This window comes from Aegilops tauschii, chromosome 3 (genome assembly GCF_002575655.3).
Source record: "Aegilops tauschii subsp. strangulata cultivar AL8/78 chromosome 3, Aet v6.0, whole genome shotgun sequence".
NCBI classification, from domain to species: domain Eukaryota; kingdom Viridiplantae; phylum Streptophyta; class Magnoliopsida; order Poales; family Poaceae; genus Aegilops; species Aegilops tauschii.
In genome coordinates, this window is record NC_053037.3 from 35,771,784 (window position 1) to 35,787,598 (window position 15,815).

Consider the following 15,815-nt stretch of genomic DNA (forward strand, 5'->3'; position numbering starts at 1 on the left):
ATGCAAGGTTATTATTACATCAATTAGCAAGAATTTCACCTAGAAATAGGTGTTTTATAATCTATGCTCTGAATATCCTTCTCCTTAAAAACCTGATGAAATCCCCCCTCCAAGCTTTGACTTTTGTTCATCCCCGAGAAAATATTGCATCTGCGAGAACATGGTCTTCATGTTCATGAAGTGTGAATTCATCATGATTGAATGAGTGTATATCATCAGAACGATAAATATAAGAGATATAGAACCAATAATGCGTGCTATGCGTCCGCCGACTGATCTTTTTAAAAGATCAGCCGGGTCGCAGCCATTAGATCTGTGCCGCATCGAGCGCTCAGACGTGCTTTCATCATTGCAACACAAATCTTGTTGCAAGATTACTTCTCTTGTTGCGGAATTTTTCTGCAACAGTTGTTTTGTTGCATTTTTTTTACAACTAAGTTTTTGTTGCAATTTTTTTTTTGCAACCAAGGTCTTGTTGCAGAAAATTTTCGTAAGATATTTTGTTGCAAAACGTAGACCCGTCATAGACCATTGCGACACTACACATGTTTCAGAAACATAGCTCTTATTGCAGAAGTGTGTTCGACAAAAGGATAGTATGTGGGCTCTCACTGGGACACGTGTGAGGCAGGGGAGGTGGCGGACGCGGGCGCTGCGATCCGCCGGGTGATGGTAAGAGTTTCCCATAATGAAAACTAATATATCTCTTCCACCGGGTAGCTAGGGAAGCTTTCACACCTTTATTGAGCAATTACTAAGTGAGGGAAAAACAATCCTACGAAGCAATTTATTTGGGCGTCAAGCGAACTCTTCTCAACATTTTTTCTTTTCTTTTTGTAGCCCCCTCCATTTACTTTGGTTTCAATACTCCGACCGATCATTTTCGTTTCCTCGCACAAAATCAAACAAGCTTATTTCTCCATGACACAATCATTTATTGTTTTACTTGTGATAATGAATGCTAAGTGTATTAAAAGCTTGTGCGGGGAAACAAAAACGACAGAGCTAAGTTGCAACCCCAGAATAAGTAAGTGAAGACTTAAACCTTCATTCTTAGAACCATTATGTTCTTATTTTGTTTCATTCTTAGTTTAATCAAACCAATAATACTTTAATTCATAGGATTGACAACCTGCACTTAATAATTGATACTTATGGCGTGGAAGACCCTATAGTCATCGAAGGGTAACAAATACACTAGTGTTCACCCTAATTCATACATTTAACAGAGGTGTCATAATGTCACAATACTATCATCCATCATAAAATTTCACTCATCATCGGATAGGTGAGTCTTTCCATACCCCTAAGGAGCTACTCCATTCTATCCATATTACTTGTCTTAGATGAAACAAGTGAACCTAGCTAGGGAGCATTCTGCACTGCAATCTTATAAGATACCCTCTCCTCTCTCTCTCTCTCTCTCTCTCTCTCTCTCTCAAAGGAAAATAGCTGAGGTCGCGTGTCCTTTATTTGTTTGAATCCTACATTCTTAAGAAGTTGCTCCCCACTTCTACCAATTCTCTCCACATGTGGACTGTCCACATCATCATGCATGCCACATTAGCGTTCAGATCCAAACACGAACCAATCGACATGCATAATGCAGCCATGCATCCATGTCATCATTTCTGTTCTAAATTAATTTAAACAAATAGTTAGTGCTCTATTCATCCGAATTTACTATATGTAAATAGGAGCACCACTACTTGATTTTCTGGTGTTTTTGTGCGTCCACATTATCCTATTTTTTTCAGTCGTTTGATTGATCACAGATGGCTCCGATCTACAGCTCAAGAGTTGATCCCTGTGCTCCACACGACCACATCCCTCCCGTCGACGATTCCTTTCTCGACCACGTTACTACGGAAGCGGAAGCAGAAGCGAACCGTCCACCAATCAAAACGTACTTCGTGCGACTCATATTCCCCATCTCTGTCTCTTCCCAAACGACAGAAACCCCACGCGGCAGAACCCAGCCTCCGTCGGGGGTAGAACCGCCGGCTACATCGGCGGCGATGGCAAGCACCGCCGTGGCTCCGGATGCCCTCCATCCCGAACCTCTCCGGGTCTGGGCCGCCGTGGCTGGTGCGCGAGCTGTTCCGACACGCGGACAACATGGTCCGATGGAAGCGGCTGCGGGGTTGTGGTTGTGGCAACGGAGGTCGCCGCTCTCGAGCTTGTCTGCGCCGGCGTGATGCACTGGGCGCGTCTCGGTGTCGTGGACCTCTGGTGCATCAAGCGGCTCGCCGACGTTTACAACCACGTCCTGCTCGGCGACTGGACCAAGGTGCCGCCGGCCGCTCGGGGGCTTCATCTTTGTTGACCCAGAGAGTTGTGGATTTTTTTTCTTAGATTAGTTCCTCTAATTTTCTTCTAATCTGTCTGACTTTGATCTGGCCTGCTTCTTCCACAGCACTGTGCCAATGTTCCCTCCTCTGAACCTTCTGAGTTCCAAGGATCTGGTAAATAGGTTAGGTGTACGTATATTCTCTGTTGCAACTTCTTTCACGTTCAAAGATGTGGTTACAGCTCCCGCTCTCACTCTCTGGCCGAAAGAACATGAGCTGCTTAACTGCAACCTTTTTTTAGAGTATACTGAACACCTGAACTGCAACTTTGCCAAGAGAGCAGATCAGAGTGGAAACCTGGGGTGGCCTTTTTGGTTCCTTTGGGCTACTTCATCTCATCAAAATATGTGAAAATGCCTTTCTGAATATACTGACTTTTCTTCTAATGACTGTACGTTTTCTCCATGGAGTATAATTTATTAATTTTCAGGTCATGTTCCTTCAACACTACTGGAAACTGGTGAAAACCGGACAATGATGAAGACCATAAATGTTATCGAATATTTAACTATGAGGCAGGTATAGTTTCCACATTTTTGTTTGAACCTGACACTTGATTGTACCGACATTTTCATTGTTTACTTTGCGGAAATTTGGTGGTATGTAGCTAAATAGTTGAGCTGATTGCTTTCTGGATTGGCAACCATTCCATTTTTTAAAGTTGTCTAACAGGCTTTCTTTGCCTCTATTAACTGTAAAAAAATTCCTTTCAACCCGCCGGATGAATTACTTATAGTTGTGTGTATACATTTGAAGTATGAGCTTCACATTCTTCTTATACTCTTTATATGATACAGAGACCACATGCAAATTTTCTTGCATGTGTTTTTTATATATCTTTCAGATTATGTTCATAATTTTTTATTCAGGTTATGCAATACTAGAGTGCTATTTTTACCCCTTTTCAAGGAATATAACAGTTCATGTGCATTGTAAAATTGAGTTGTTCTTGCACAATTTTTTTGAATGATAGATGCACCCATAGGGTTAGTGCAAATGCATATGAGAAATCATATAGCACATGACGAATTGATAGTATTGTAATCTCCAACATAAAAAATGTGTGCCCTTCAGCCGTAGGCCTGTATCTATGTTATAGTATCATTTTGAAACATACATGCTATTTGCTACACTGACAAACACGAGATGTTCGGTACATTTCTTCATTATCCTTCAGCTCAGTAGTATTTATCACACGTTCTACTTTTTAGTATTTTCAAGGAAGTGCTTCTAGCATGGTGGTAAGTCCTCTAGGTGAAAGGCTACAATCTTGGTGCTCTCGAAAAGGGTGCCTCACTAAGTTTTGCAATTGGCCAACCGCAGACAGTCAAGCCGACATTTGGGTCCTTCCTTGACATAAAAGCCAGGCCTTTGAGTTTCATCCTTCTATTTTCCTAACAATTGAATTTTTCCTAAAATACTTTCCAATAAATATTGTTTATGCTTTCATGCACCTCTTTTATATTTGCGCATTTGAAAAGTAATTTTGAGCTTTTGTTCTATTATGTTTTTCCGTTTGGTGTGCATGCTTGAATCATTTTATTTGCAAACCTTGAAGGTGCGCACTACTAGCTGAAATGTTATATAACTAAAATTGATGATGCTTATTTACATTGCTTCCATCCTTCCTTTGTTACATCAATACAAGAAACTTGGATAGGAGACACTTCGGTTTTTCTTCCTTTTGGTCCCATTTATATTATCTTATTTATTCTCACTACATTGTATTGATGATGGAATGACTGTACTGGAATTTAACAATATGTCACTTGGGGGTTTCTTCTTTTCTGTCGAGTCATGTAATGTGAACCAACACTCCGGCCAGGATTCACACATCAAATAAACTATAGTATCCCGCAGCAACGCGCGGCGCATCAGCTAGTTCATTGAATAGATAGAATCTAGGTTGGTCCACTTTATGAGAGAAATTTGACCCAAAAACCATACAGACGACGCCTTTCAGCAAACAACATACAATATACACATTCGCGAGCTACGGGTCCCTTTGACCGAATTCACTTGCAGGACGATGCCCCCAAGAAAGAACGCGATGCCGGATAGCGCCGCCATGGTCTGATCTAAATTAGATCAAGGGTTTCCCCCGGAGCACGTCGCGAAAGGCAAGGTGGGAGCTGCTACATCGATGCCTCCAACAAGGGAGCGACGCCTCAAAGCGCCGCCATCGACGACTCCGGCCACAACCGGAATACGACTTTCGCCGACAGTCTCACCTGCATAGCCCGAACCTAGGATCCGACCAGCCTACACACCGAACCACTACGCCTACCTCCACGGCTAACCACACATCCCCGACAAGCTCGACGTGCTTCCAACCTTGCATCCGCGTCCCCCACTGGACGGAGGATGCAACCCCAGTGACGCCATTCGTCTCTCATCGAAAGGATGCAACCAAGCACGATGCCATTCGTCTCCTCGAGGATGCAACGCCTGCTAGCCATTCATCTCCCAACGAAGGATGCAACAACCGCAGCGAGGCCATTCCTCTCCCTCCGGCCACCACCATCTCGTCCTCCCACCCGAAGCAGCATCGACCGAGCAAGGGTGCCATTCATCTCCCACAAATTCTCCCGTGTGGCATGAGGCCGACAGCAATGCCGACTGAAGCGCACCCTCGCAAGCGCCGGCCCCCAACCTGCGCGGGCCCAGATCTGACCCACGCGCCCACGGCGGCGCCATCCGCGCAAACGCGACGCAACGGCACAATAGATTCGCGCTGGCCCTCTCCCCATCGTCTGGCCAGCAGCACCGCATCATCCCAGGCAACGACGACCAGGCGCGGCCCGCCAAGGCCCTGACACGACCGCAGCTCTCCACATGTCGCCGCCCCCAAGAACCTCCACGTGCCGGCGGCGACGCGCCTGCGAACCACTAGACGCCCCAGCAAGCCCTGCCGCGCCGACCCACGCCAGGAGCGCGTGGAGGCCAGCCGCTCCGCGGCCTAGCCCAGGCCCCGCGCCCGCAACTCGCAAGAGGAAACTGGAGCCCCGCCGCCACCTTCCTTGAGGCCGACCCGAGCTTTGCCGGGAGGCACCCTCCAGCGGCGGCGAGACAGGGAGAAGGAAGGAATGAGAGTTGCGGCGGCTAGGGTTTTCACCCCCCGAGTCACATGCGAGGCGACGCGGCCACACGGGGGTCGCACCTCGAAACAAAAAGTGCCAATTCACGGCGGATATGTCGCGTGTCCTTGGAACGCTGTGTGAACAATTGTCATGTCAGCATAGAATAGTCCTGCCATCTTCCACACGTTGGGAAAGAGTCCCACACCAATCTCAGTCATGGAGGCTGTGTTGATTCAAGATTTTTTTGCAGAAACTTGAGCAAAAGGCAATCGCATTCCATGCACAGAGATTAATCACTCGAGTCTCCCGTCACACTTGCGTCTGCACTCCTCTATAGGACCAGCTGACACAGTTTGGCCTCCTGCACATTAGCAATCCATCGATCAGCATGTGCTGACCAATGCTCTGGGCCGTCAGGTCCATTGTCTCATCCCGGTCAGTGGCAGACCAATGCGAGTGGGTGCGACGATGACTCCAGGTCGTCGTTGCCGTATCCTCGCCGTCACCAGCTCAGCAAGAGTCCCTACTGCTTCCTATACTACTGTACGTGTTTAGCTCAACCTCAACAACCATATATACATGGGGTCCTCTTCTTCCTTTCTCAGAGCAGCAGACAATGTGCACTAGCCACTAGGCCACCACTTCTTCCTTTCTCCAATTCGTTCATTCACATAACTCTTCTTCTCCATGGCCATGGTTCCCCTCCACATATTACTCGGCCTTCTCCTCCTCTTGCACACCACTCCTCCATGCTCCTCTGCAACTGATACTCTCGTGGCGGGTCAGGTGCTCACCATAGGGGACAAGCTCGTCTCAGCAAACGGCAGGTTCGCACTCGGCTTCTTCAACTGGTTCCAGTTCCAGCCACCGAGCGACAACTGGTACCTTGGCATATGGTTCAACAACATACCAGTTTTTACTACAGTGTGGGTCGCCAATAGGGATGACCCAGTCATCGACCCCAAACCCAACCTAACACAGCTCAAAATCTCAAGCGATGGCAATCTTGCCATCGCACACCATGCCGCTGTAATCTGGGTCACTCGTATTGTAAACAAAAATAGCACACAAACCAGCAGCATAGACACCACCCGTCTAGTCCTCATGGACACTGCAAACCTAGTCCTTACATCATCATCTGGCCAAGCGTTGTGGGAAAGCTTTGACTACCCAACGGATGTTGTACTTCCTGGCGCCAAATTTGGCTGGAACAAACTCACCGGTTCGAACCGTCCAGTAATCTCGAGAAAGAGCACCTTTGATCCGGGCCTTGGCTCGTATAGCATCGAGCTAGACACCAATGGCAATGGGATTGTCCTCAAGCGCCGCAAACCCTCGGTAGTGTATCGGGCTTATGTGCCTAAAACATCAGCGACATTGAAACTTTTGCCAAGAATTCAGAAGATGCTACAATTGGATCCACGGACAAAAGGCTCGATTGCCCCAGAATATGTCAATAACAGAGAAGAGGAGTACTACATGTATACTTCACCGGATGAAACATCTTGCTCATTTCTCTCGCTAGACATCTCTAGTCAGATCAAGCTCAATATCTGGTCACAAGCCGAACAATCTTGGCAAACCATATTTGCCGACCCTCTTGATTCCTGCGCCTCGCCCGTAACGTGCGGACCTTTCACGGTGTGTGACGGCCGTGCGCAGCCGCCCTGTGACTGCATGGAGAGCTTCTCTAAGAAGTCCCCCTGGCATTCGGAGTTTGGTGATCAAACACAAGGGTGCATCAGAAATACACCACTAAATTGCTCCAGTGACGAGAACACGACAAGTTCAACAGACATGTTCCACCCCATTGCTCGGGTTACATTGCCCTACAACTCACAAAGCGTAAACCTTGCTACCACTCATACTAAGTGTGAGGAAGCTTGTCTCAGCTCGTGCTCCTGCACTGCTTATTCCTATGGCAATAAAAATTGCTCTGTCTGGCATGGAAAATTGCTTGGTGTAAATCTCAATGATGGCATTGAAATTTATTCTGAAGATATTCTTTTCCTCCGCCTTGCAGCCAAAGATTTGCCAAGTTTGCCGAAGGACAAAAGAAAACCAAATGTCAAAGTTGTTACTGCTGCAAGCATTAGTTGTTTTGGGTTACTAATGCTCATGACGTTGCTAGTAATTTGCAGGAAAAAACTCAGGTGGTCTAGTTCGCCATTATACGGCAATTATGCCCCTAGTGGGATTACGGTGTTTACATACACCGATTTAACTCGTGCTACTAAAAAGTTCTCTGAAAAGATAGGAACAGGTGGTTTTGGTTCTGTATACAAGGGAATGTTAAGTGACTCAACTACTATAGCAGTGAAAAGGCTTGATGGTACCCGTCAGGGAGAGAAGCAATTCAGAGCCGAGGTGAGCTCAATCGGACTGATCCAACATGTCAGCCTGGTGAAATTGATTGGTTTCTGCTGCCAAGGAGATAATAGATTGCTTGTGTACGAACACATGTCAAATGGATCACTAGATAGTCATCTATTTCAGAGTGATGCCACTGTTCTAAATTGGAAAACGAGGTACCAGATAGTCCTAGGAGTTGCTAGAGGCTTGTTCTACTTGCATCAGAGTTGCCGCAAGTGCATCATACACTGTGATATTAAGCCAGAAAACATACTTCTTGATGCATCATTTTTCCCTAAAGTTGCAGATTTCGGGATGGCAACATTTGTCGGAAGGAATTTTAGCCGGGTCCTGACCACATTCAGAGGAACAATAGGCTATCTTGCCCCAGAGTGGCTTAGCGGAGTTGCTATCACACCAAAAGTTGATGTTTACAGCTTTGGCATGGTACTGTTCGAGATCATATCAGGAAGGCGAAATTCGCTCGGAGAAAATAGTGGCAGCTGTGATCTTGCTGAATATTTTCCTATCCAAGTCATGAGCAAGCTTCATGGGGATGACATGCAGAGTTTGGTGGATCCACAGCTACAAGGCATCTTCGATTCAGAACAAGTTGAAAGGGTATGCAAAGTTGCATTATGGTGCATCCAAGATAACGAGTCTCACCGGCCAACAATGAGTGAAGTGGTTCGAGTTCTTGAGGGTCTCAACGAGATTGATCTGCTTCCAACGCCAAGACTACTTGCAGCTATAACTGAGCGGCCTAATGGAACTGAAACTTCAGTGTAATAATCTAGAAATATATTTTGTGATCAATGTTACTAATCTTTATCCCAGAAAACCTTGAGGTTGTATTGTGTACTAGTAGAAGGAATAAAGGAAGGCAAGCTTGCAACAGTATCCCCTCGATGCAACAATTTATTCATGCGATCGATCCGAGGCTTGTGTGGCTATAGTTGTTGGTGCAGTTGTAGTGCGTCAGCTTGTGGGCTTCACAGGACTTGGCAACACAGAACCTGACAAGTCCCAGGTTCACCACCTTGTGGTGCGCTGGGGAACCTATCCATGATGTAGAGGCTGCCACTACAGGCGCTAACCGTTTGGAATTTATTTTTTTAAAGAAAGCTCGAGCTTTATTCATTAGAAATAATCATTACATCGTTTATGAGGATTGGTACAATTGCATTATGTGGTTCCTCGAGCCAATCAGAAATGAAGGAAAATCTAGCCAACTTGGCAAGTTCATGAGCAATTTTATTTGCTTCTCTATTACAATGCTCGAATCTAGAAATAGGAAAATCGCAAGCTAAGTGAAAACAGTCATAAAAACTTGCAGCTGCTGCCCCCGACGATCGCCCTCCCGCGTGCCGACGGTGCTGCTGCCCTTGTCCCGGCTCCTCTTCCTCATTGTGCAGGCCATGCTTCGCGGTGCCGTGGTGAGACAGCGTAGGAAGCTTCATGACCGGGTTGACGTAGGGCAATGGTCGGTTTGGTGGCGAGCTCCGGAGTGCCTGAGGTGAAGGTTGGGATCAGGAGAAATCCCTGTGGCTTGGCCGACACCGACGAGGTGGCTCCTGAGGGTGCCGCCAGACCTTCCTGGAGGGCGTCGGGGCTACCCTCCCTCTCTCCTCGCCGCGTACCGGGGGAAACCCTTGGCAGCAGCGTCGTCATCGTCGCGTCCCTTCTTGGAGGTGTTGATTGGTACTGGCGCTTCGGAGTCTCGGAGCCTTGTGGGCGATCTCCGGTGGACGCAGCGGTCGCGAGGCTTCTTTGTTTTTGTCGATCCGCCGTTGTCGGCGTTTGTTTCTCTTGTATTTTCTCTTTCATTTCTTTTGGCCGTGACTGTGCTGCTTCCTCCCCTGCATCTATCGTTGGTTGTCTCGGTTGGTTCCTTTATACTCCCTCCGTTCCAAAATAGATGACCCAACTATGTACTAACTTTAATACAAAGTTAGTACATAGTTAGGTCATCTATTTTGGAATGGAGGGAGTAATACAAAGCAGGGGGAAAACCTTTTCGGTAATAGAGATGTCATAAACTCATAATGTCATAATACTATCATCCATCATAAAATTCCACTCATCATCAGAAAGCCGAGTCTTTGCCTACTTCTAAGGAGATACTCCCCCGTCCTATAATATAAAAGCGTTTTGTACACTGGTAATTGAACACGTGGGAAATGAAACATGCAAAAATAGTAAATAACATAGGGGTTTACAAATCTCTTCAAGGTTATTCGTTAAGCCGACGAGATCCCATAATCCCTTCTAGTTATTGGTACTGCTTGATTTTTCCGAAGCAAGGGTGCCGCAGCGGGCGAGGCCAAGCCGGAGGAGCTCATTGGTCTTCTCAAGATCAGCACTGCTGCGCTTGTTCACGCGCAAGGTCTCCTCCAGTTTAGTGATGAGAGCGAGGGTATACCTTAAACATGAACCATGTCACTGGCATTTTTGTTAACATGAACGTCAAGATTCTACCTATCACTGTTTTTTCAGTTCTAGTGTTCTACCAAGACGTACGTGCTGTGTGTTTATATGCAGGTACGCGGCCAGAGTCGCAGACCCTTTGCTGATCGTCTGAGTCTGAATTGCCCGACCTTATCTGAACTCCGAAGTAAGCCAACTTGCCGGAGACAACGACAATTGTGGTCTTGTGGACAAATACTTTGAGACTCCACCACCACGCGATCTTTATCTATCTGTTAACTGCAATCTGGAAGGTTGTTTCCTTTTCTAGAAGGGTGATTTGTGCAGGCTGACCTAATAGTTTCAACAAAAAACGCCCAAGAAAGAAGAATTGTCTGACTGGGCTGGCAGTTCTACTGTGATACATAGAATCCTCAAAAAAAAATATCTATGATGGCAGCAATTTTTTCTTTTTTTTATGAAAACCTATGATGGCAGTAATTGATGAGCAGTATGCACTTTCTGAGAGGGAGAGCATTCTCAAAGTCTTGCCTTACGAGTTTGTTTCAAAAAATCAATACTGTTTTGATATGTTTGTTTCAAAAAATACAGTTGCGGACTGGCAGAGCTGTTTTGATATGTTTGTGATTGTAATTGATAGTTTTTTATGGAATGACGGTAAGTTTCCCTATTGCTTTTCATTTTATTTTCAAAAAGTTATTTAGCTCTATTATATTTTGTCGTGAAAAATCAAATATATTATAAAAGTTTATCGGAAGTACAAAGCATCTCAAACATAACAAAAATTACATCGAGAGTCCGAGACCACCGAGCGAGCACTATTGCCGCCAGAACAAGCCGCCGACGCGCCGCTGTCGCCACTCCCTTACTGGAGCTGGCTTGACCTTGTCGCTGACAGCCAGGAAGTCTTTGTGAACGTGCGTATTTTGCCTGTCTTGAAGGAGTACCCTAAAGAGCCCCCTCTCAGGTAACTGTAACTGGGTGTAAGCTTGCTCAGAGAGAGGTAGATGAAATAAGCGAAAATCCCTTTTGGTGCCCGGGCTCAGATGAGCCCGGTGAACAGTAACACGATTCAAAATAGAAAAAAGTTTTAAAAATTCCATTTTTTTTGTGGTGCTAGATGTCCCTGTACGTGAACTATGTGCAAAATTTTGTGAAGTTTGGACATTCGAGGAGCTCGTGGCGAAAATGTCAAAATCAGATATGAATAGTGGGATTTTCAAAAGTTTCTCAGACATTCGAAATTTGTCTTTTTTTCCACAAGCTCCTCGAATGTCCAAACTTCACAAAATTTTGCATGGAATTCACGCACAGGAGCATCTTGCACCACAAAAAAAAACTGGAATTTTTTGAATTTTTATTCTATTTTAAATCACTGTACTGTTCATGCCCGGGCTCATCTGAGCCTGGGAGCCAAATCGCTGCTCTCATGAAATAAGTTCTTTCTCTGCACTGTAATCTGCTAAGATACCCTCTTTTTTTCAAAGGAAAATAGCTGAGGCCGCGTGTTCTTGGGACGCTGTGTGAACAATTGTCATGTCAGAAATAGAATAGCCCTGCCATCTTCCACACGTAGCGAAAGAGTCCCACACCAATCTCTGTCATGGAGGCTGTGTTGAACTGTTGATTGAAGAATTTTTGCAGAAACTTGAGCAAAAGGCAATCGCATTCTGTGCACCGAGATCCTTTTCATTTTCAGTGACAGTTAATACAAACAGTGAAGAGGTGGAACAAGTCCAGGTTTTTTCCTGGCAGAGGTGGAAGAACAAGCACGTCCAGTTTGGCGTGTACTACCCAAGGTGTGGAAAGAAAAAAAAAATCTATGTTGGCATGAATCAAATCGGTTTGACATATATAGGACCAGCTGACACAGTTTGGTCTCCTTCACATTAACGATCCAGCGACCAGCATGTGGTGACCGCGCTCTGGGCCATCACGTCCATGCGGCTCGCAACTGTGGCAGACCAATGCGAGTGGGTGCGACGACCCCAGGTCGTCGTTGCCGTCTCATCCCGGTCACCAGCGAGTTCCTACTGTTTCCTGCGTACTACGTGTTCAGCTCAACAACCATATATACATGGGTCCTCTTCCTCCTTTCTCAGAGTGGCAGACAACGTGCACTAAGCCATCTCTTCCTCTTCTCTCCAACCCATTCAATCATTCATTGCACTCTTCTTCTCCATGGCCATGGTTCCCCTCCACATATTGCTCGGCCTTCTCCTCCTCTTGCACGCTACTCCTCCATGCTCCTCGGCAAGTGGAGATGCTCTCGCGGCGGGCCAGGTGCTCACCGTCGGGGACAAGCTCGTCTCAGCAAACGGCAGGTTTGCGCTCGGCTTCTTCCAGTTCCATCCACCAAGCAACACTATTCTTAGTAAGTCCAACGACACCACCTCCCACAGCTCCGACTGGTACCTTGGCATATGGTTCAACAAGATACCGGTTTGTACAACTGTGTGGGTCGCCAATAGGGACGACCCAATCATTGACCCCAAACCCAACCTCACACAGCTCAAAATCTCAAGCGATGGCAACCTTGTCATCATACACCAGGGAGGTGTACTCTGGTCCGCTCTTGCTGTAAACAAGAATAGGACACGAACCAGCAACATGAAGGCCACCAGTGTAGTCCTCACAAACAGTGGAAACCTAGCCCTCACATCAGCATCTGCCCAACCGTTGTGGGAAAGCTTCGACTACCCAACAGATGTTGTGCTCCCTGGCGCCAAATTTGGCTGGAACAAGGTCACCGGTTTGAACCGTCGGGGAATCTCGAGAAAGAGCATCGTTGATCCGGGGCTTGGCTCATATAGCATCGAGCTAGACACCAATGGCAAAGGGATAGTTCTCAAGCGCCGCAAACCCTCGGTAGAGTATCGGGTTTATGCACCCGAAACTTCAGATATATTGAAACTTTTACCAAGAATCCAGAAGATTTTACAATTGGACCGACGAACAAATGGTTTGATTGTCCCAAATTATACCAATAACCAAGAAGAGGAGTACTATATTTACACCTCGCCAGATGAATCATCCTCCTCATTTCTCTCGCTAGACATCTCTGGTCAAATCAAGCTGAATATCTGGTCACAAGCCAATCAATCTTGGCAAGCTGTATTTGCCGACCCTGTTGATGTCTGCACCCCAGCTGCAACCTGCGGACCTTTCACGGTATGCGACGCCAATGCGCAACCACCATGTGATTGCATGGAGAACTTCTCTAAGAAGTCGCCACAACATTGGGCGTTTGGTGATCGAACACATGGGTGCATCAGAAATACACCGCTATATTGCACCAGTGGCAAGAACACGACAACTTCGACAGACATGTTCCACCCAATTGCTAAAGTTACATTGCCCTACAACTCGCAAAGTGTAAACCTTGCTACCACTCGTAGTAAGTGTGAGGAATCTTGTCTCAGCTCATGCTCCTGCACGGCTTATTCCTATAGCAATAGCAATTGCTCTGTCTGGCATGGGAAACTGCTTGCTGTAAGTCTCAGTGATGGCCTTGAAATTAGTTCTGAAGATATTCTTTACCTGCGCCTTGCCGCCAAAGATCTGCCAAGTTTGGGAAAAGACAAAAGAAAACCAAATGTTGGAGTTGTTACTGCTGCAAGCATTAGTAGTTTTGGGTTACTAATTCTCATGTTGTTGTTAGTGATTTGGAGGAAAAAACTTGGATGGTGTGGTTCGCCGTTATACGCCAATCAAGGCCCTAGTGGGTTAATCGCGTTTAGATACATTGATTTAGCTCATGCTACAAAAAACTTCTCTGAACATTTGGGAACAGGTGGTTTTGGTTCTGTATATAAAGGAGCACTAAGTGACTCGACTACTATAGCCGTAAAAAGGCTTGATGGTGCCCGCCAGGGGGAGAAGCAATTCAGAGCTGAGGTGAGCTCAATTGGACTGATTCAACATGTTAACCTAGTCAAATTGATTGGTTTCTGTTGCCAAGGTGATAACAGATTACTTGTGTATGAGCATATGTTTAATGGATCTCTTGATGGACATCTATTTAAGAGCAATGCCTTTGTCTTGAATTGGGACATTAGGTACCAAATAGTCCTAGGAATGGCTAGAGGACTATCCTACTTGCATCAGAGTTGTCGCGAGTGCATCATACACTGTGATATTAAGCCAGAGAACATACTGCTCAATGCATCATTTTCTCCTAAAATTGCAGACTTTGGGATGGCAGCTTTTGTGGGCAGGAACTTTAGTCGAGTCTTGACTACATTCAGAGGAACTGTGGGTTATCTTGCCCCAGAATGGCTTAGTGGAGTTGCTATCACACCCAAAGTTGATGTTTACAGCTTTGGCATGGTACTGTTTGAGATCATATCAGGAAAGAGAAATTTACCTGAAACATGTACTGGTAGCGGTGCCGGCGATCATGTTGAATATTTCCCTCTGCAAGTCATCAGCAAGCTTTGTGGGGGAGATATGCAAAGTTTGGTTGATCCACAACTACATGGTGACTTTGATTTAAAACAGGCTGAGAGGGTTTGCAAAGTGGCATTATGGTGCATCCAAGATAACGAGTCTGATCGACCGACGATGGGTGAAGTGGTTCGGGTTCTCGAGGGTCTCCAGGAGATCGACATGCTTCCGATGCCAAAGCTACTTGCAGCTATAACTGGACGCCCTAATGGAACTTCAGTGTAATGATCTAGAAATGTATCTGCAATCAATGTTGTACTAATATTTGTTTTAGTAAATCTTGAAGTTGCATTGTGTACTGAATTAATAAAGGCAAGCAAGCTTGCAATTACTAATAAGTTGTCTCTTAACTGATTTTTTTTGCGTGGTGTCTCTTAACTGATATACATATATGTACATGGATCCATCAAACTAGCTGAATGTTCACTCATTCGATCAGAGCACCCGCAGGAGGAATTCATTGGTGCAGTCATAGCGCACCGACTTGTGCTTCGCCATCCGGGTGCTGCCGCCGTCGTGGCCGTGATCTATCTCCGCGCCAGTGAGCACGGCGAAGAGCGCTCACCGGTGAGAACAACGAACTGCTGGCCACTTCGGCGCCTTGTCGTCTGCGAAGGACTACAGAACGCAGAACCTGCAGGAACCGAGGTTCACCACCATGCGGTGCTTCGGCGGCTTCGACCCCTCCACCATGCCGGGAAAAACAATATTTTCTTTTCAAAATTGCTTGTTCAACAAAACATGATTTTTTTATTTAAATGTGTGAACACTTCTAAACCGCATGAACATTTTTTTAATACATGAGCATTTTTTAATACGTGAACATCTTCTGATAAGTTTTTAGAAATGTACTGAGCACTTTTTTATTACATGAGCATCTTTTTTACAATGTGCCAATTTTTTTAATTTACATGAATATTTTTAAACTATTTTTTACTGCATGATTAAAAAATATGGAATGCTTTCTACAATTACATTTTTTAGTACATCAACATTTTTCAAGTTACATGATCATTTAATAAAATGGATCAAACACTTTTAATTAATATTAATGATTTTTTTAAATGTGTCAAGCACTTTCTTTAGTTATGATCATTTGTTAGAAGGTGAAACAAAATACTTGAACATATTTTAAAAACACAATTTTGTGGTTAATATA

General features: G+C 45.5%; 2 protein-coding genes across 2 annotated transcripts; both read left to right on the plus strand.

Moving 5' to 3' along the window:
• Positions 1–6,040: 6,040 nt before the first annotated feature.
• On the plus strand, positions 6,041–8,680 carry LOC109777032 (G-type lectin S-receptor-like serine/threonine-protein kinase At2g19130). Its single transcript, XM_020335693.4, has one exon. It carries the CDS (start codon positions 6,119–6,121, stop codon positions 8,570–8,572), a length of 2,454 nt encoding a protein of 817 aa, XP_020191282.3. The 5' UTR covers positions 6,041–6,118; the 3' UTR covers positions 8,573–8,680.
• Positions 8,681–12,305: 3,625 nt separating this feature from the next.
• LOC109777016 (G-type lectin S-receptor-like serine/threonine-protein kinase At2g19130) lies at positions 12,306–14,994 on the plus strand. Its single transcript, XM_020335687.4, has 2 exons — positions 12,306–14,107; positions 14,400–14,994. Exons 1-2 carry the CDS (start codon positions 12,392–12,394, stop codon positions 14,445–14,447), a joined length of 1,764 nt encoding a protein of 587 aa, XP_020191276.1. The 5' UTR covers positions 12,306–12,391; the 3' UTR covers positions 14,448–14,994.
• Positions 14,995–15,815: the final 821 nt, after the last annotated feature.